Source organism: Leptosomus discolor, chromosome 4, assembly GCF_034619465.1.
Source record: "Leptosomus discolor isolate bLepDis1 chromosome 4, bLepDis1.hap2, whole genome shotgun sequence".
Classification (NCBI taxonomy): Eukaryota; Metazoa; Chordata; class Aves; order Leptosomiformes; family Leptosomidae; genus Leptosomus; species Leptosomus discolor.
Window position 1 is genome coordinate 40,465,027 of NC_141394.1, and position 20,227 is coordinate 40,485,253.

The 20,227-nt window shown below is 40.1% G+C and overlaps 1 protein-coding gene across 1 annotated transcript in view; it reads right to left on the minus strand.

Moving 5' to 3' along the window:
* Positions 1-19,942, minus strand: part of TLL1 (tolloid like 1) — a 139,775-nt gene extending 119,833 nt beyond the window's left edge. The window contains exon 1 of the mRNA XM_086463938.1: positions 19,687-19,942. Coding sequence (XP_086320064.1) covers positions 19,687-19,843 — 157 coding nt within the window. The 5' untranslated portion in view covers positions 19,844-19,942. The remainder of the gene's footprint in view (positions 1-19,686) is intronic.
* Positions 19,943-20,227: the final 285 nt, after the last annotated feature.

Below are 20,227 nucleotides of genomic sequence, written 5' to 3' on the forward strand. Positions count from 1 at the left end.
CCCATCGATAACTCGCTCCTGGGCTATCTCCTGTTAATGGCCCATCAAGGAACTGCCTCACGACTCCCCATCCCATTGTGAGATGCTCCGCCCGGGGAGGGGGGGGAAGGAGCCAAGCAGTCCATGCCAAATAAAAACGGAGATTTTGAACACCCTAGCAGCCTTCTTCCACTGGATTCCCAGAGGAGCTTTTCCCCCCACTGGAGTTCCAGAGGACAAGAGCTACCTACCTACCACTGGACCTTCGGAGGAAGACCAGATTCTTTTACTTGATTGCTGCTTCCACAGAACTACATCCATCACTTCAGGAGGACTGCAGCCAGCATCTTATCGGACTGCTACTGCCACCCTAACAGGGTGGCAGGTTGTATTCCTGACTCTGTCAGTGTAAACCAGTGGGTTGTTTGTTTCTTCCCCTGCCTTGTGTTATATATATATATATATATATATATATTAGTAAAGAACTGCTATTCCTATTCCCCATATCTTTGCCTGAAGGCCCGTTAATTTCAAAATTATAATAATTTGGAGGGAAGGGGGTTGCACTTTCCATTTCAAGGGAGGCTCCTGCCTTCCTCCACAGACACCTGTCTTTTCAAACCAAGACAACAATTAAAACCGAAGTTCATGCAACTCTTCAGGTTACAGTTTAACTGTAAACTGTTTCTGCATCAACATGTACAACATGTCAATATGTCCCAGTATTCTCATGGAGCTCACTGAAAGAGAGTGAAGTCTCTCTTTGTAACCACGTATGTTCATTTCAATAGCATAAATGCAGACATGTTATAACCAAATCTTGCAAATTTTTTAGTACAATAAGTATCTTAAGTCTAAGCTGATGATCTAAAAAAAATTCAAACTGCCACAGCTATCCATATACGTAAGAATTAAAATGCAATGCCATTTACGTAAGCAACAACTGAAATAATCATTTTAGAATTACCCAGTTTCTTACTACGCTGTTAACTTCACTGTTGAACAGAAATTTGACTGCTCCAGTCAGGGCAACCTTCAACAATCTCCCTCAGGCAGTCCTCCTTACAAATATTTTTCTCTCAATTACACTTCTACCAGCCTGTTATGCACTGACGAGCTTTCCTCACAGACATGTCACTGGGTGCATCAATAAATATCACATTTTATTACTAGCTATATTCCAAAAAAATCAAACTAAATCAATCCACAGGCCAAGTCTGCATAGAGATGCACCACTGCCTATCACAAACTTGCAGTACTGTGTGTCTACTAAAGACCTACTTTCTCCTACATGAATGTAAGAAAACTGACATGAAGATACTCTGCGCGGGCTTTATTTCACAGAGAATTAGCAACTTCTGTGGAAAAAAAACCCCACAAACTCAGGAAAGCAAAATCCTCCAGGGTAAACTATAGATGTGATACAATATCATTAGATAAACACAACATAGTGAATACAGATATTAAATGGCTAAATAATATGATGATGTACAATATTGGTAAAACATAATAGGCCAGACATTGCTTATCTGGCTGAAAGCTAAACATGCAATAATGGACCCAAATCCCTGCTTCAAAAGTCAGGATGAAAATAATGTAAATATTTGAGACAAATTTTGCCCTGTTTGTTCATACAATAGCAGAATTTGTTAGATTGTATTTTTATTCCAGAAAGGACATCTACATTTAACTGCAGGAATTTGTTTAGATCACAAGAGGCAAGAATAACCCCTCTTACATAAAAATAAAAATAGAGGGAATTAAAAAAAAAAAAAATCCAGAGTCAAAGAACTTGGAACCAATATTGTCCTTACTACAAGAAAAAACATTGTCAAACTTATAATTCTCTATCAGTTACTCTTTCAGATAAAAATTGATTGCTATTAGAACCACTGACCATAAATTACTCTTGTTAAACAAACCTAGCCCTTGAGTAAAACCAGGGGCAGATTTCAACTGAAGACAACAGAAATTACCTGGCCTTATAACACAGCTGAATTTGATCTCTCCTATGAAGGCTATTCTTGCTTCCGCAAGAAGTAAAGCATGAATAACATAGGTACTTTGTCTTTGTACACCTGTACTGAATAGACTTCAAGGCAATGTTTTGCATGCTATCCAATTAGTTGTTTCATATTTAGTAGAAATATATTTCCATGTGTATTACCAAAAGAGTAATTCTATTATTCTTCCCTGAGCAGTTTTAATTAAATCATATACTACTAGCTTTTAATATTATTTTGTTGCGTCTGATTATAAGATATAGGAAAATTGAGCTGTACTTAAGTGTTTGAGTTTATGTTTAATTACTCATCAAATTTACTGTCCAATGACACAAGTATCCTTAACATTCAGTTACTGCGTACTTCATTCTCACAAGCACTTTTAAAAAAACATACACATACATTTGTGTTATATGCAAACATGTATTTACACTGCCTTCTGCACCATTTAGTGTGTTCTCTCCTTGGACCTAAAAAAAAAAGGTGCATTTTTTCTTTCATTTACTGTGTAGTACTACATGACGCATTTTTAGAATAACCAGAAATTCTTAACTGCAGACACAAGACAACCACATTAACAACATGCATCATTTTTTCACAACGTTAGTTAAAATCTTACATTTTTTGCCAAGCGCGCAAAGGATGAGGAACAGACAGTGGCATCTCACCAGTGTCCCTCTGAGAACTGCAGACAGGCACAGGAGCCTCTCCTTCTTCCTCTGAATCAGAAGGAAATATGGGAAAGGGTGGCTGAGAGAGAACCGACCCTCAGGAGCACCAGAAAGGGCAAAGTGGTATCGCTGAGGGTAGGGGAGGGGAAGCAATGGGAATAAATGAGATCCACCAATTTTCAGCTTTCAAAATCAGGACCTTAATACCAAAAACCTGCCATTAAAAATGGCAGTGTCTATCTAGCTTTTAACATTCTTTGTTGGCAACATGGACAGTGGAATTGAGTGCACCCTCGGCAAGTTTGCTGACAACACCAAGCTGTGTGGTGCAGTCAACAGGCAGAAGGGAAGGGAGGCCATCCAGAGGAACCTTGACAGGCTGGAAAGCTGGGCCTGTGCAAACCTCATGAAGTTCAACAAGGCCAAGTGCAAGGTCCTGCACCTGGGCTGGGGTGATCCCAAGCACAGATACAGGCTGGGCGATGAGTGAAATGAGAGCAGCCCTGTGGAGAAGGATTTGGGTGTGTGGGTGGATGAAAAACTGAGTATGAGCCAGCAATGTGCGCTCACAGCCCAGAAAGCCAATCACATCCTGAGCTGCATCAAGAAAAGTGTGGGCAGCAGGTTGAGGGAGGGGATTCTCCCCCCTCTATTCTGCTCTGGTGAGACCCCACCTGCAGTACTACGTTCAGCTCTGGGGACACCAGCATAAAAAAAGACATGGATCTGTTCAAGCGGGTCCAGAAGAGGGCCAAAAAGATGATCAGGGGGCTGGAGCACCTCCCCTATGAGGACAGGCTGAGAGAGTTGGTGTTGTTCAGCCTGGAGAAGAGAAAGCTCCAGAGAGACCTTACAGTGGCCTTCCAGTACTTAAAGGGGGCCTACAGGAAAGATGGGGAGGGACTCTTGATCAGGGAGAGTAGTGACAGGACAAGGGGTATGGTTTCAAACTGACAGAGGGTAGATTTAGATTAGATATTAGGAAGATGTTCTTTACTGTGAGGGTGGCAAGACACTGGAACAGGTTGCCCAGAGAAGCTGTGGCTGCTCCCTCCCTGGCAGTGTTCAAGGCCAGGTTGGATGGGATTTTGAGCAACCTGGTCTAGTGGGAGGTGTCCCTGCCCATGGCAGGGGAGTTGGAACTAGATGATCCTTAAGGTCCTTTCCAACCCAAACCATTCTGTCACTTATTCTATGATTCCTTCTGTAGCCAGCTCTCAGAAAATGCCGTCCACTCTGCCTCCCCTAGCGCCAAGTCTCAAAATGCACAATCAACTGACTGTCAGCCAAGGGCAGCACATGTTAGGAAGTGCTAAGTTGCCTTTACAAAGGAGACTGAAAACAGACCAAAGGACCAGTTGGCAAGATGGGCATAACTCAGCAGCCCTGCTTCACTGAAAGCAACAGTGACCTTGACATCAAGCCTGTATAGCACAGTTGCATCCACGCAGGTGGAAAAGCTGACAACTCAGTGGGAGAAGTGCTGTTTCACATCACCCTCTTTGATGGTACTCCATGAAAGTCACACCAATTAAGTTTACATTAAAATTCTGGAAAGCCTGAGAGCAAGTGATACCCAGTAAAAACTATGGGACGGAGCGGGGGGGTGCGGGGCAAGACAGGGTGGCACACAACACAAGCTGATCAATACTTTCTTGAAATACGCCAATGGTGTTAAGTCTTTTCTATACTCTTCTCCACGTATCCCTAAAATTTCCAGATGGACAGCTGGAATGAGTCCTTTGAATGAGTCCTTTGGAAGATGACATATACAAAGTGCTAACTATGGTAAGCGTTTCCCATCTCAAGAGAATTAAAAATATTTTTCCTCTTGGAAAAAATTATTAAACACTGTCCCAATATCTTTTCTATTATAGAGAAAGGCTATTGGGAAATGGTGTACATTTCACCATTTCCTTTGAGCCAGCTGTGAGTTTCTTACTTGCCAAACATAGTTAAAACAGAAAGTATAGAAACTGACAGTAACAACCGAACCAAAAGTTTGGTGCTGTGGCTTTAATTTAAATCAGAGTTAAGATGGGATTCTGAATGTTTGGGGTTTTAATGAGAATTTTAAAGAAAATGTACTAAAGACAATAAATAAAAAAGACCAAAAATATTTTTAAAAATACATAGAAGACAACAGATGCATCAACTACTGAAACAGCATTTAATAGGATGTCTGCAACTTATGTTTCATTCTTTCTTAAGGGGCATAGAAAAATTTTTATTATCCTATTTTTATACTCTACAATAAAACTATATTTAGAACTTCAGTACATATATTAATTCATGTAGTAAAACTCTGGGGGAAAAAAAAAAAAAAAGAAAATTAATTATTGGATTGAATGCATACCTAAAAGTATTTTTATTTTAAACACGTCTTTGGTACATTTCGTAAGGCACGCTATACTGTTTTCATTGTAGCAAAATCATTTACTCAATATGAAAATCATAACGTACTTCAGTTCTTTAACATCCCATAATTCTCATGGAAGTTGACATTAACAAATGTCAATACATCTGCCACTCCCTATCACAAAAAAAAAAAAATCTAAAAATGTACAAAAGGACACCTAAAGAATTACAGCATTCATAAGAAAGTTAGGCCTGTCATGCTACCACAGGCTTTCTAAACTTTGCTCCACTGGCCCCTAGGAACTGCAGCAAGTACCCTCCAGACTCAGGGGGGAGCTGCAGGATTTATTCCAAAATACGGTGTGGCATGCAGCCAAAGGAGTCATTTAGCGGAGTTTTTGGCCAAGCAGGAAAGTGTTCCATCTCTTCTGCCATTCATTGAGACCCACGAGGAAACTGAGACAGGAAGTCAGGCTTCCAGATAATAGGAGTGTTCACAATGATGTCCTTTGGCTCACAGCGCAGAACAGTTCCTCTATGCTCTCCCTTGCTACATCTTCTCTCTATATAATTTCCCACTGTAGAGGGGGAACAACAACAAAAGCTTTTTAAATGAGTTTTCCCTTGCATCCAGTTCAAAGGACCCAGTTAAATTGCATGGGTTGTCTGCTTCTGTACTATGTATGAACAGCAACTAATTATTTGGGTTTGTTTTTTTTTTTTAAACAGCTATTTACACTTGGAAATTAGTCTAGCATAATGCTACTTTGGAAAGATTCTTCCATTGCAATGTGTATATATATATATACATAAATAAAAGAATATCACAAAACACTAAAAAGCAAATTATACCCCAATTACCCGGTTACCTCTTGCCTGCGTTATAATGGACTCTCGAAAAAACATACATCCAGTAAGTCTCAGTAAAGTGGCTCTAAATACAATTTTTCCTCAGGTTCAAATTCTGACTTCAATAAAGTGAATGTCACCATGCCATTCATCTCGTTAGAAGTAACAAGAGATCCCAAGAGGAACTGTAGTCTGGGTGAAGAATTCAGCCTTATAAGATGCGGCACATAAACGTAATTCATTTAATATTCCTGCATAAATGTGCCAGAACACACAAATTGGATTAAAAAAATGAAGACACTATGTTATACCCTAAACGGGAAAAAAAAACCCAAACCAATACCTTCATTGGCTGCTGTGGGTCCCTGCCCCAGGCACGGCTCCCTGCTGTACAGGCCACACCATGGCCCGCCTACCACAATCCAGAGCACACAACGCACCATTAATGCAGGCTCTTCCACATCCCACCTACAGGATCTGCTGTATCCCAAGGCAGGATACCAGGCAGTGTTACTGTAGCTATGATGGTCCCTAGAGAAGAAATTCAAAGTTTGCAAGGAATGTAACTCATTTCTTAGACCAATCTTACAGAAAGAAAAAGTCTAACAAATTTTCAGACGCACAACCTTTATAAGCCATGGCATTTTACCAGGTGGAACAGCCACTGAACAATCCACAGCAGCGTGCGAAAGAAAAACAAAGAGATCTGTGCGAGAACAATTCATCCATATTTAACCGAATGACATGCTGGAACAAAATACCACTAGGAATTTTGATGTACATATCATTGTTTTAATTAAAAGTTACTAGCATAGCAGCAGCTGAATATAGAAAGTGGTTTGATTTGCACTCAAAATGCACTCACAGAAGTTTCTGTTGGAAATTGCCTATCTACAACTGCAGAGGGCTCAGAACAGGATAATTCACATCTCATTTGCATCTCAGTTTTTACCTGGTTACCTGGCTTCCCCTTGCAGATAACCCATGCAGCACTTTCTCACACACCTATCCAACCTTAAATACAGATGTGACTCTTAAGACAACAAACAGGAAGGAAAACTAAATCCAAAACTGTTTATGAAGAGGGAAGGAAGGAAAGGTGCAGTGTGTGTTCAGCAGTGTCCTAGGGAGCTAGGAGTCCCTGCAGCTCCATCAGTGCAGGAGCAAGTCTCCTGCGCGCTCCTTTCCAGTGGGCAGCCAGCTATAGAAAGGGTTTATCTTGATACCATGACAGCTATAAAGAACTAAAAGGAATCAGAACTGATTAGCACATAGGAATGGGGATGTTAACTTGTTTCTTTAGCATATGCAAGCTGATTCAAAACCTTACCTAGATCTTTGCTGATTTCCATGATACATCATCTGCTTGTTGGAAAGAGAGAGGATAATTTCTCCACTGATAAGACCTAGGACATTTTAGACCAATGAAGCCAAGCCAGAGTACATGAGCAGAAACCAAGGGTCAAATAATCTATCTTCTTCTATAAAATTATGTAGTTAAAATTGAGTATTACTATTTATGTTAAATTTTGGGTTGGGTTTTTTTTTTTTTTCCTTAAGGTTGTTCTTTAGTCTGAGCTTATTCACCACTAGGAAAGACAAACAAAAGGTTTACATTTATATTCAAGTCTTTCTAAATAATCCAGGAAACCTTTGACTTCCTATATAACCTTGAGCCTAGAATGACTAGATCAATGAATCAGCAAAAATACATTCTATGTGATGGAATGCTGTACCATATTCCAGGTAAATCTAATAGACACTTTTTTAAAGTCTCAGAAAAGAGCCAAAAAAAATTTTGTCCAAGTTGAAAAAGTTGTTATAACTTTAGCTGGCTTTACACACTGTTGACTTAAATCACCATAGAATAGCTTGCAATTCTCTCTAACATTTTAGTTTTAGTCCCCTCAAGATCTGAACTGGCTTCTGTATTTTCACCTGTACTTCACGTGTAAAAGGGTTTAATCCTCAAGAATGCAGAAAAAGGGCTAAATAAAAAAGAAAAAAAAAAAAAAACAGGAAACGCCTCTCCTGTACTCTATCCTCCAGCACTCCTTCAATTCAGGGATCTACAAACTGTAAAGAGAATCTTTTAATGATCAGCAAAGATTTTTCTCCTTCCTTCCCCTGCCAAATAACTCCAGAAGACTCTGTAGCTAAAGCCAAGTGAAGGACTTTCTTCAAACAAGAATCCTCAGTGAAATCTAGACTCATTTATCACCTGCAGTTCTCACTCGAGACTTGATTAAAGTTCAATACACTGAAGAAACAGTTTCAGAAAGAAAACAGAAGTTTGTGAAACACAACAGCAACAAGCTACGTGGTTAAATGCAAGATTTGCACTGAGTTAGGCTATGTCATAAGAATACTTAGGTCTATATTGCAATCTAGAGTTTTTGCAATTCATCCAAACTACACATAGGTTTGGAAAAAAAAATACACTTTCTGCTCTGTTTTTGGTTTACCATTTAATTCTTCAACTTATTAAATAAATGGGGATACTAGTACACCTGTTCCTCCTAGTTTTCCAAGACCTCTTTAGCTTCTAGCAGCCTCTGGGATAGGAAATATTTTAATTTGGGGGTATTGTAGACTACTTAGACTTTCAGTACTTGTCAAACTTCAGCTAATGGTACATGATTTTGCTGCTGCTACTACAAACTACATTGACACCACTTTCACATGCCTGCTGTATTTTGTAACAAATGGCTTATTAACTTTGACTTTAAACTTCTTTAAATTACACAGATAAGGAACTGTATATGCAACTGCAACCATCATGTTTGTCAGCATCTTTAGCAATTCATCAGATTGAACAATTAATAAAGTATTAAGCTATGACAAGAAGAAACCTATCTCTAAAGGCTGAGAAATTATTGCAGTAATCTAAATCCAGTCTTATCCTGAGGCTTCTTACGGGGGGTGGGGGGGTGGGGGATCAGATGCTCTTGCAAGCTGCTGGATTTTTTTCACACACCAGTCCAGCAAGAAAGAACCTGCAATCACAAGGTCACTGAATGTAAGATTTCACGATACTCTTGTGTTAGTGATGACAACTACAGAAACTGAGGCAAAAATCCAACTGCCTTCATTAATGTGCCTGCAAAGCATGTGAGCACATGAATACGACCAAGTCATAGCCCCAGTACACAGGAGTAAATTAGTCAGCTCTGCAATTTATTGCTTATTCACCTATAAATACTATCTCTAAAGTAACTGGAAACATTCCCACTGAGTTCAATAGCCTCTAGATCAGGTTTAACACACAGATTAACAAGGTATTTCCTGGGGGCGGGAAGAAGGCACCCACACGATCTGTACATGCATCTTTAAAGATCCTATATAGATACTTCTACAGGCATCTATGCTTCAATGATACTTCCTTAGGTAATCAGGTGAGCATGTGCATGTATGTGTTTAAAGATAAGCATGTATACAAGTGCTCCACAGGACTCATAGTAAGAATCTAAGAATCTATATGCATTAGGTACATGCAGTTTTCTTCTTGTGTGCTTGCATACATTCATTTTCATCAAATACAGTTGGTCAATGCATTTACAGTCATACTGAGCTTTGAAACTCATTCACTTCCCAAAATAGCTAAATTGTATTTATCTTTCAGGCATGCTACAAGACATGAGTTTTTGAAATAGCATTTAGGGAGGAACAAAGGAACTGCAACACTGGATCATATCCAAGGTCCTGTCTCTGACAGCAGTCACGACCAGCTGCTTCACAGAAAGAAACAAGAATCTGCAGTAGGTAGATGAGGATAATCTTGCCACACGTTAGGGTTCACCCTGGTTTCCAGCTACTAAAGACTGGCTTGAACTCTGAAGCCTGAGGTGTTATATCCACTTGAAAATGTTACCATTATCAATTATCAGAGCTCCAGATATCCCCGCTATCTATGCAAACGTTGTATCATATATCTGAACACTGCCTCAGTGGAATCCTTTAGCAGATTTCAATCTAAATAAAAAGCTGTATAAAACCCTCACATACCTCTTTGTCTCAGTCCTGAATTTGCCACTTCAGAATTTAACAGACTAATAGCAGTAGAAACAAAATCTTCTTTTTAACTTCTTGTATAATTTCTTAAATTGTACATGTTTATCACGTCCCTTCTCTTTCATTTCCTGTTTTCTAACTTTCACATCTTTTAATCCTGTTTTCATTAAATAGTTTTTCCAATAATTTAACCTTTGTGGAATAAAACCCTTATCCACACGAATCTGGTTCCTCAGCTATTTATAGGCTTTCTTTTTATTTCTTTGTCTGAGTGTTTGTTGTGGGTTTGTGGGTTTTTTTGTTGGTTTTGGATTTTTTTTTTTAATAATTTATTATCCAGGCAGTAAAGATTAATCTATATTAGTTTTCAAACATAATGCAATTACAACATATCAGTAACAACAGAATAAGGATTCCAGAACTTAGTCCTGAATCAATCATCTTGAATAGTTGAATAGAGAAAGACTGAGCAGTTTATATGATGACAAAAAGATAGGCTGATGGACAGATCAAAGATCCTGGTACTAAAATGAAAAAGATCACAAAAAGTCTTCAGCATGAGGCTGGCAGTCTTGCATGGAAACACACACATTCTTAGTCAGAAAAGGGCTAGTGGATTGCCTGAACACAAAATACCTAATTTATCAATTTGCCTATATGCATATACACCTCTACAAGTGATGAAATAGACAATTTTAAGTATGGAAACGGTTGCCAAGTAGTGGAGCTTAACCCATCTATAAATAAAACTGAAAGCACAATTGTAAGAATAATGTTGAGTAAAGGGAAAAAAGCGAGTACAAGTGAAAATGAAGATGTATGCAAATTTGTTATAAATATAAGGACATTTTACCAGATGGAGAAATTGGGCAGTTCATCGTCATGTTCTCACACCCGCACAGTTGTTCTAAAACTACTCTTCATGAAAGCAAATATAATTGGCTGTGCAAGTAAACTGTTTAAATAAAATCTTGATATTATATAAGAACCATCTGAAATTATTTTCTTTACTCATCCAAGTACATCATCTGGAAACACAGAACCTCTGCCTCTTGGCCACTCTTTCTGGAATTGCTATACCCTATTCAAAATTCTTTCTACTTTATTAGGGTAGTGGAAAAGTGTTGAAGGTCTTTAGTGATATAGCATGCACGACATCAAGAATGTACGTAACTAGCACCTATTAAAATGTCAGACACAAATAAAATGGATTCATTTTTGTTTAATAACAATTAGAGTTATTGCTAGGAATATGTTTAACTGCTGCTACTAGCATAAGAATAATGTAATCTATCTGCACAGCTCTTTAGATGCATCCATCTCAGCTGATGTCCTTGCCCCCACAGCTTTTCCAAGGGCTGATATTTGAACTCCCCCATACAGTTCACAATACCCAAGGCGCACAGTGGGGCTGGAGAGGTACTGGCGCGTTTCAAATGCAGCAATGTATCTCTGACATTCAATTTTTGTAGGAAAAGGAATGAAATTCATCAGGACAGCAAGACAGATAACATCTAAATTCAGATTTAAATTCACTGAAAATAAGTTTTAAAATAAACATCTTTCATTTGCATCTGTGTACTGATTTTGTTAACTATTTCCTGATAAGATAGAGTTCAAATACTTCCTATTCCTCAAAATGCTATTAAAATTCTCGTATTTTGTCAATGATATATGAGAACAAACCTTGAAATCTCTGAAAGTTTGAATCCTGATGAGATGTGCCATTAGACTGACAGTGGCAGTCCTGGCACAGCTGAACTTATTTTGCTGGGTAGCACCAACTTTTGAAGCATGATTGTGACTATTTTAAAATTAAAACTCCCACGTAATTTAGACAAAATTTAAGCAAAAATTATAATTTTAAGTGTTTCATGTAACAGAAATTGTTGCTAAGAATGTTCATACCTTTTAAATTATTAAAAGGATACCTCAGACCAGGCATATTGTTCTGCAGTATAATTTATAATCATCAATATGAATAAAAAAAATTCAAAATCAATTCCTAGTCAATTATTGATAGACTTTATCTTAATAAAGCATATATAGCAAAGAAGCTGATTAAATACACACTGCATATCCTATTAGGCATCATATTTCACATACCTCAAGAAAAAAATTAGGAGTTATTTTAGAACAAAATTGACTTTTTGGTGTTTTGGTCTTTCTTTAAATATTGAAGGGAAAACCCACAAACCTACATTTTGGCGCATTACCACTCTGTAAGTGCTATCTGATCGTGCTCAAATGTTCTCAAACATTTGATGCTCACAGATTTATATTCACTCAAAATTTGCACTTGCAGACCATTACTGAAGCAAAAATCCCAATAAAAGTCATCTGAGAGTATCCGTATGAGTAGGAACTTCCTCCGAAGCAGACTGCAAGAGCAACCACTCACATGGGTTGCGCGCCTGTTCAGGGTCGCACACAGACACTCTACATATGTCCAGGGCACAGCCTCCACCTTCACACTCCCCAGCTCAACCTGTTCTGGTGAATTACTATTTATACAAGTTTTACACTTCCAAGTACTTCTAGTGCTCTTATTTCTATTGTTCAGCAAGGACAGTCTTCACATCAGATCTTGATATTTAGGTACACGAGTCCAACAGAGACAGAAGGCTCATGTATGTGTTCTGTATAAATATTTATAGCTGGATATTTCAGGGTCTGACGTGCAGTGTTTAACAAATCACTGGCAGCCCACTAAGCACTCCAGTGCAAGGCCTCCAAGAACATGCTGGTCATGCACAGCTCACCCATCCTTTTCCTTCTCATTTCCAGCTATGGGCATAGGTGCCCAGTTTCTTTGCTACAGAATTATCAAAGCACTAGAGGACAATCGTGCAGGAAGTCTGATGATGAGCTAGAAGTTATATTTGGAGAGAATAACTACTAACTGTAAGCAAGAGAAGAATATGTCAAGGGAAAAAAAGAGAGAAGGGGACTAGGGTAAGGTAGCACAGGGAAAAGCTGAAAAGCAAGTAGAAAGTGTATTCGGTGGAGAAGGGGACTCCAGAAGCAAGGAAACTTGTTATAGAAACAATAAAAGAGATGACAGGGAAAGAAGTAGAAGAGCAGCAGATACAAAGAATGAACATACATTAAAACACATTAACAGATTAGCCATTAGCTCTTTCCTAGCCAAGAAAAATATCCTGAGAAGAGAGAACTAAAAATATCCAAAGAGTTCTCTAGTCATACTGTCAGTTGATATAGCTCTGAAAGGATGTAGTAGGGAGGTGGACAGAGATTGTTTGTGACGAAGAATGGGGGGCATGGACTGCATTCAATAATGACTGCAACAAGTAGATTAGAAAGATCCTAAGGATGCTGAGAAAAGTCTGAAAAACACTGTTAAATGCTGCCCATCCTACTAAAAGCTCTGAAAGCCCAAAGCTTAGTTTTGCTCTAGAATACTCCTAGAATCACCTTTCCTTCAGATATATTAATAAATAAAAAAAAAAAGGAATGTTGTATAAACATAACATTTTTCACAAGTCTAAAGCCAGACCATAAAAATCTATTTCAGTTTAAGGATAAACACTCATTGACTAAACAAAGAATAGAGATTTCTTCCCCTTGTTTAGTTTATTCACTGTTATAAAATTTACAGTACTGTAATGCATCCAGGAAGAAAAAAGGTCTGTTTCCCTCCACAAAGTCCACTGCGCCTGTGAAAACCAGAAGTTGACTCTTCCATTTTACAGCCCTTCTGTCAATACCACACCACAGACATGACCGTTTCTCTCCAAAAAGAAGTGAATAGAATTATGTCATAAGCCTATCAACCCTGTTTTCCAGAGGGGCAATAAGAATGACATAAGGCAGACATCCAGGTGTGGTGAATGTTTCCGAGCTTGCCTGGGGGACTTGACTCCAAGCTCGATTAGATTTGTCAATTAGGCTTGTTTTGCAGTGAGGTAATACTGCTCCTTGCAGGTCACTTGTTTGACACACCGGAAATATATTCAGAAACAGATCCCTCAGAAAGTGGTCTGGACATGAAACTGAGCCTTTGGTATGGAAGGTTATCCACAAAGTTAGAACATCAAATATATTCATTTAACATTGTTTTCACAGAGTTTCACTATCGAATTAATCTTTTCAATGAAGCCTGGAAGAAAAAGAAGTTTATGTTCACACTAGTTTCTTTCAAAGTTGTTCAAATACTACATTAAAGGGCATCACAGATAAAGTGATAGTGGAGAATTCTGAAAAAGAAATAGGACTTAAAACGTAAATTTTTTAGTAGTCTGGTTTACCCTATAAGTTTATCCACAGCAGGATGGAGACCATTTATTTCTGAATTATTCTGAATATTCTGGACTATTTCTGAATAGACCAAATATTCAGAAAAGCTTGTTTCTGTTTCAGCTGCCTACACTACGCGTTTACTACATGAATAGTCACAGTTCTGTCAATCTGGCAAGTCGTATTAGCAGTGCCACCTCTATATTAGTACAAACTGCAAAATATATCTTTCAAAATTTTCTGCATGATTGAAATATAAGGATGAAAGATCTCCATTATCTAAGTCATGCAACAGATTCAAAATGTATAATCAGAGATTTTAAGAATTTTCATATTATCAGACTGCACAATTAGCATGCTTACAGCTGAAAATACATGCCCCAGAACACAAGATGAAAATTAAAATTTAAAAAACAAAACAAAACAAAAACCACTTAGCAGTATAGAAGGCTGCTGCTACAACATAAATAAACAAAAGTTAGATTGTAGTTACAGATGACACCACGTAACAACTATACTTAACGAGTACCATCAACTTTTCCTGTTCAGATACCTTACAAATAAAATATATAATCGGGTTTCACACCTGAGTGAAGCGGGAAATACTAATACCCCTATTATAGACAATCAAAACTTTTTTATTATTATTATTTATAAAAGTGCAAAGAAACCAAACGAGTTCCTTAGATTCTCAGAGGAGTAAGAAATGGACACAATGAGGAAGGTCTTTCTTACTTTTCTCGTATTCTCAAGCAGGCATACACACATACAGCATTTGTTCTTAGTCAAACAACAGCAAGCTAACCAACTTCCAAGTTATGAAGCTGTAAATCTAATTGTTTGTCTTTATTATTAGTCTTTTGATGTTCATATCTAGCTTTACTGGGAAAAAAATGAAAAGCTTCTGTTCCAAGGCAAGCAACTCATGCATAATTTGAAAGAGAAAAAAAAACCAACCAAACAATTAAGTTTTGGGTCTTGGCTTGGTTTTGGGGTTTTCTTTGGTTTTGGTGGGTTTTTTTGAGTTTTTGTTTTGGTTTGTGTTTTTGTTTGTTTGTTGTTTGTTTGTTTCACACAAAACAAGTCATCTAAACTAACAACAGTGAGAATGTAAAAGTTTCAATGAAGTTTTCCTTGAGAAAGTTTTCCCCAGTACAAAGACGACCAAGGCCCACAACAGGGAAAAACAATAGAGCATGGAATTCAACTTCAAACCTATTCCTCAAACTTTTTTTGTAGGAAGTGAAATACCTCACAGAAGAAATGCTAGAAGAGACTTATCTGAGAACAGCCAGCTGTCCAGAGGCTGGAACTGTCCTCAGTGATGTGGATATGCAACAAACCCAAGACTAGTTGCCTAATGTCCCATGGTTCACAGTATTTGAATTGGAAGATCGCACCAGGGATTCTCTCTCTCTGTTTTGTTTTGGGGAAACAAAACAAAAGCCTTCAAAAAATTTTTAATATCAACTAAGTGCAGACTATGAATAAGTATTACAGGATGGAAAATTGTTTTCCTACCCATCTTAGTCTGTATGTTTCTCAACAGATATCCTTAATACCTTATAAACTGCGGTAAGAATGGAAAAAAGAAAAAACTCAGGAATCCAGACAAATGTAGATGCATACTGCAATCCAAAAAGCTTGACAGTGCCCATTTAAATCTATCTAGGCATTTTATATTTTTGAGTAATACCTAATTTATACAAACGCTGATCAATGTTCTTAGATTCTTTACAGCCTGTCATTGCTATAAGTATGGAATTCCCAGTTTCACATCTTCTGGCAAATTAGATCTTGAAGATGAACTAAGAATGCTTTACACTTGAACTTCACAATGGTAAACACTGAGGGCAATATCCTGCAGAGAGACACAAGGAAATCTCTGAGACATCAGAAGCACAGAAACTGTGTTACATCACATCCCGCTGTTACAGCATGCCAGGATACTTATTATAAGGAGAAGCAGCATGACCCAAAATTCATACATAGGTTAAAGGTCTGCAAACAAACACACAGGAAACCACACAGCTCATCAAGTTCTTCTGCACAATGTCAATAGCTTCCTTACCAACACTCGTCTCCTCAACACAGTCACAACATTCCTCCAGGCTCTTCTCTTCCCTGAAGCCATTACTCCAGGGCTCCCAAGGTGCTAGCTTCACTGCCAAGACTGAACTTCGGGGTTGTTGCATAAAATAGCTGCTGGTTTAGATGCAATTGGAAACATCAGTTCCAGAAACAACTCCTAGCCCTGCTGTGGGTCTGTCAGACTCCTGTTATCTGTAGATTTTCACAAAGCTGAAAACACTGTAAGAAAATGTGCTTTTCAGCCTCTATAGCATCCTGCACTACACTGCTTCTGGGAATTTTAAGTCAAAGGTACAGTGTGATTTCTAGGCACACTTGCTAAAATGACCCCTTCCTTATGAAAATATTAAATACACACAGAATACCCACAAATAATCCCACAGAATACCTACAAATAAGGTCTCAGAGGCTGTCTTGTTCGGTTTCTGATAAATTTCTCCAGCTCTTCCACAAAAGGGAAAAAAAAAGGGTAAATGGGATCTACTGGAAGAAGATTGATTCAATAGAGTTAGGACTGTATCTGTAGAGTTATCTATATAGATTTATAACTATATTTAACCACAGATCTGAGGCCTCATGTAGTCTGCTTTCTATCACTAAATCACAAATGTTTTCTCATGGAATAAAAACTGAGCAGCAAACACAACTCACTGGAGAAAAACAGAATGCAAATAACTTTTAAAACACAGGTGAGTCCATCTTGCATCAGCATATTTGGGGGATCTTAGCTGCAGTTGGTTTCAAAGCATTTTATTTGCTCACAAATTGTGGTAGGTCAAATTATTCTAGCACATCTGTAAAACCTGCATGGAGCTCACTGGAGGTTTTGAAGTATGTCACTAGGTAAAACCCTAACTGACTTTGGGTGTTTCCCCATTTTGCCAAGTTGCAGAAATTCACTTACATCTGGGACCTAACTGTTACTAGCCTGAACAGGTTAAAAAAAAAAAAAAAAAAGAGCACTTTTACAGCCTCAGCTGTAGGCCATTGAGATGCAGTAAAAGCAGGTGTTAATTATATCTAAAATACAAAGTTTGCATACACTGAAGACAATCTCATCAAGGATTATCTTGTTTTATCCTGCTATCTCACACATAAAGGGACCACACAAATTTGAGTGTGAACAACTCACACCCCTGAGCGTGAAGCCTGGCTTTGTCCTTCTTAAGGGCCTCACTGTGGAAACCATCCTAAGAGCAGACATCAGTAAAATTACTCATGGGAGTCCAAAACCCACCCCAGATGGTAAGACCTGACCTAGGGAGAACACATATTTGGGTTATGCTCCTAAGAAAGGCTGAGCACCCACTATCCCAATCGCCTTTGATCAGGTATCAGTACTTTCCAGGCTAAGATTACTGAAGCCTTTAGGGAAGGTTTAGCAGGAAAAGTAATTGGGAAATACTGTTTGATAACCAGTTTCATTGAAATATAGAACTTCCTAATTTTTTGTAAAAATCATTAGCACATGGTACAAACCCAGTGTGACATACCTTTTCATTTCTGAACAACTACTCTACACTTAAAAAAAAAAAAAAAAAAAAAGATAAAAGGAACAGGCTATTTATTGAATAGAAAACCTTGAAGTGATTGCATTTAAGACTAATGGAAACCACACACAACTAACTCTTTACACATCTACCTGTCTCATCCCAGTAGTATCCAAGCACCTTGTGAAGAAGCAGCAGCAGCAAGATCTTCCATAAAATAGTTCAAAGGGACAAACTTCCCAAACAAATGTTTCTTTCTCCAAACAAAACAAAATGATGGCAGAGAATTGTCAACACTGATCATATTGAACAGTCTCTTACTGTCTTTCTTTCACACATAACCTTAAAACACTTAATACCATGAATTATAATTTTTCATCATTCCCACTATGAAACAAGAAATACTAAAATCCCACGGCAAACTGAGAGTAAATACACATTTCTCATTATATGAAATTACGCATATGAATCGTCCTAAAGAATTACAGACCAGAAGACAAGAATTCAGGTTTACTATGACCAGTTTATAATTTTATATATATATATTTATCTATTTGTGAGAGCTAATTGCAAAAAAAAAAAAAAAAAAAAAAGCCCAAAGTTTTGCTTGCAGTTGCTTCTGCTTTTTTTTGAACTTGAGAATTCCTCAGTTGTAAGCAAGTACGACCTAACAATTCACACTTACAAGCAAAATATTTTTGTGATTAGAAAAACATAATGTCTGCATATTTGGCATATATGTTCACCACATTCTCGTCAATAAATTAAACAAAACCACATAGACATAGTGAACACAACCTTTGGCTGAACTAGTTTTCAGAATACAAAATAACTAATTAATGCAAAGGAGGCTGCTGGAAAACTTGAGCGCTCATTTAACAATAGAGCTGTTGGGAATGGACTACCACTGTTGTTCGTATGGCGTTTTGGGGAAAAATAAGCATCACTGAGATACGCTTGTCTACTGAAACATCCGTGAACCCGGCTCCTGAGGTCAGTTCTGGTTGCTGATAACTTTCACGGATGAAGAATTGTACCTGGCATTGAGTACGCTGAAGTCCTAAACCAGGAAGATAAATGTTCTAGAAAAGCGCTCATTTGCTCTGCAAGGTGAGAAGGGGCTGCGACTCAGCGCTTCCACACAGTTTAGAAAGGGGTCGGCCAGGCACGGAGCGAGCAGGGGGCACAGCACGTTGTGGAAGGTCAAACTGCACGTCGTACCAGCTGGGTTATGGGGTTCGCACGCGTGGACCCGCGGGGCCGAAGTCCCGGCAGCCGGTCGGCAGCCGGTCGGCCCCCGGTCAGCCCCTCGCCCCCCGCTCGGGCCCTGGGCTCATCGTGCACACACACATTCAGCGGGCGGCCGGCGCCGAGGGTCCGCCCCGCTCCCGCCCAGCCCCGTCAGAGGGGGTGCCTGCCCGGGGGGAACAGGTTGAGACAGAGGAAGGCGAGAGGGAGCCCGCGGGGGCGGCACCCGCTGCCGCCGCGGGGGCGGGCAGGGCCCCGGGAGGAGCCACCACCCTCCGGCGCCGCCTGCGGGGTCCGGCCCGCCCGCTCCGCGCTGCCGGCTTGCGCTGCGGGACAGGGTCCCGCCTCGAAACCTTTGAGCCCCGCCGAAACGCCCTCTGCAACTTCCGCGTCCCCGGCGGCGTCGTGCCAGCCGCGGAGCCCTCCGGGGGGCACGACGCCACCGGGGACGCGGAGCGGAGGCGGCGGGTCCAGCCCTGCCCGCCGTCGCGCCCCTCTTCGCCCCTCAGCCGGAGGCGCTGGGGAAGTGGGAAATCCCAGAAAAGCGGGTCCCAGGTACCTTCCCCAGGTGAGGGAGCCGGGCGCGGGGCTCCAGCTCCGCTTGCCGCCCGGGAGGGAGCAGGTGAGCCCGGGACTCCCCCCTCACGCACACCGCCGTAAATATAGCCGAGACAAAGTCACCATCTGGGGAGGGGGCGGGGAGCTGTATTAGACGTGGAAGTCACTTACCGGCTTTGCAAGGATCCTTATAATCTATCGCCTCAGCTTTATCCTCTTCAGTGAAATCGTAAGTGTAGTCATAATCAAGACCAGAGCAGGAGGAAGGCTTCCCACAGACAGTCCACCCGGCCAGCCACAGTGCCATCCTCCAGTAAAGCATTTTCATCCTCCCTCGGGCAGAGAGGTGGCGGGCAGTGTGCAGATGAATTAGGCGGCCGGTTCAGCTGTCCACGCCGGCTTGGGAAAGGAGGGCAAGGGATGGAGAAACCACAGGTTTGGGGGGGGGGGTGGGGTGGGTAGGTTTGGTTTGGTTTTTTTTTCCCTTCTTCACCTGGAGGCTCTTCCGACAGACGGTGCTCCCTAGGTAGCCCCAATCAGACGGGCGCAACACAGAGCGAGGAGCATGAGCGCCGCTGCCCCTCCTGCCCCCAGCCCGCCACCTCGCCGGGGAGAAGTCGCTGGGTGTGTGGGTGGGCGCAGGGGGTGGACTCAGGCCGGGAGATCCTGTCTGTCAGGGCGTCCCCTCGCCTCTGTCAAACCCCAGCCAAAC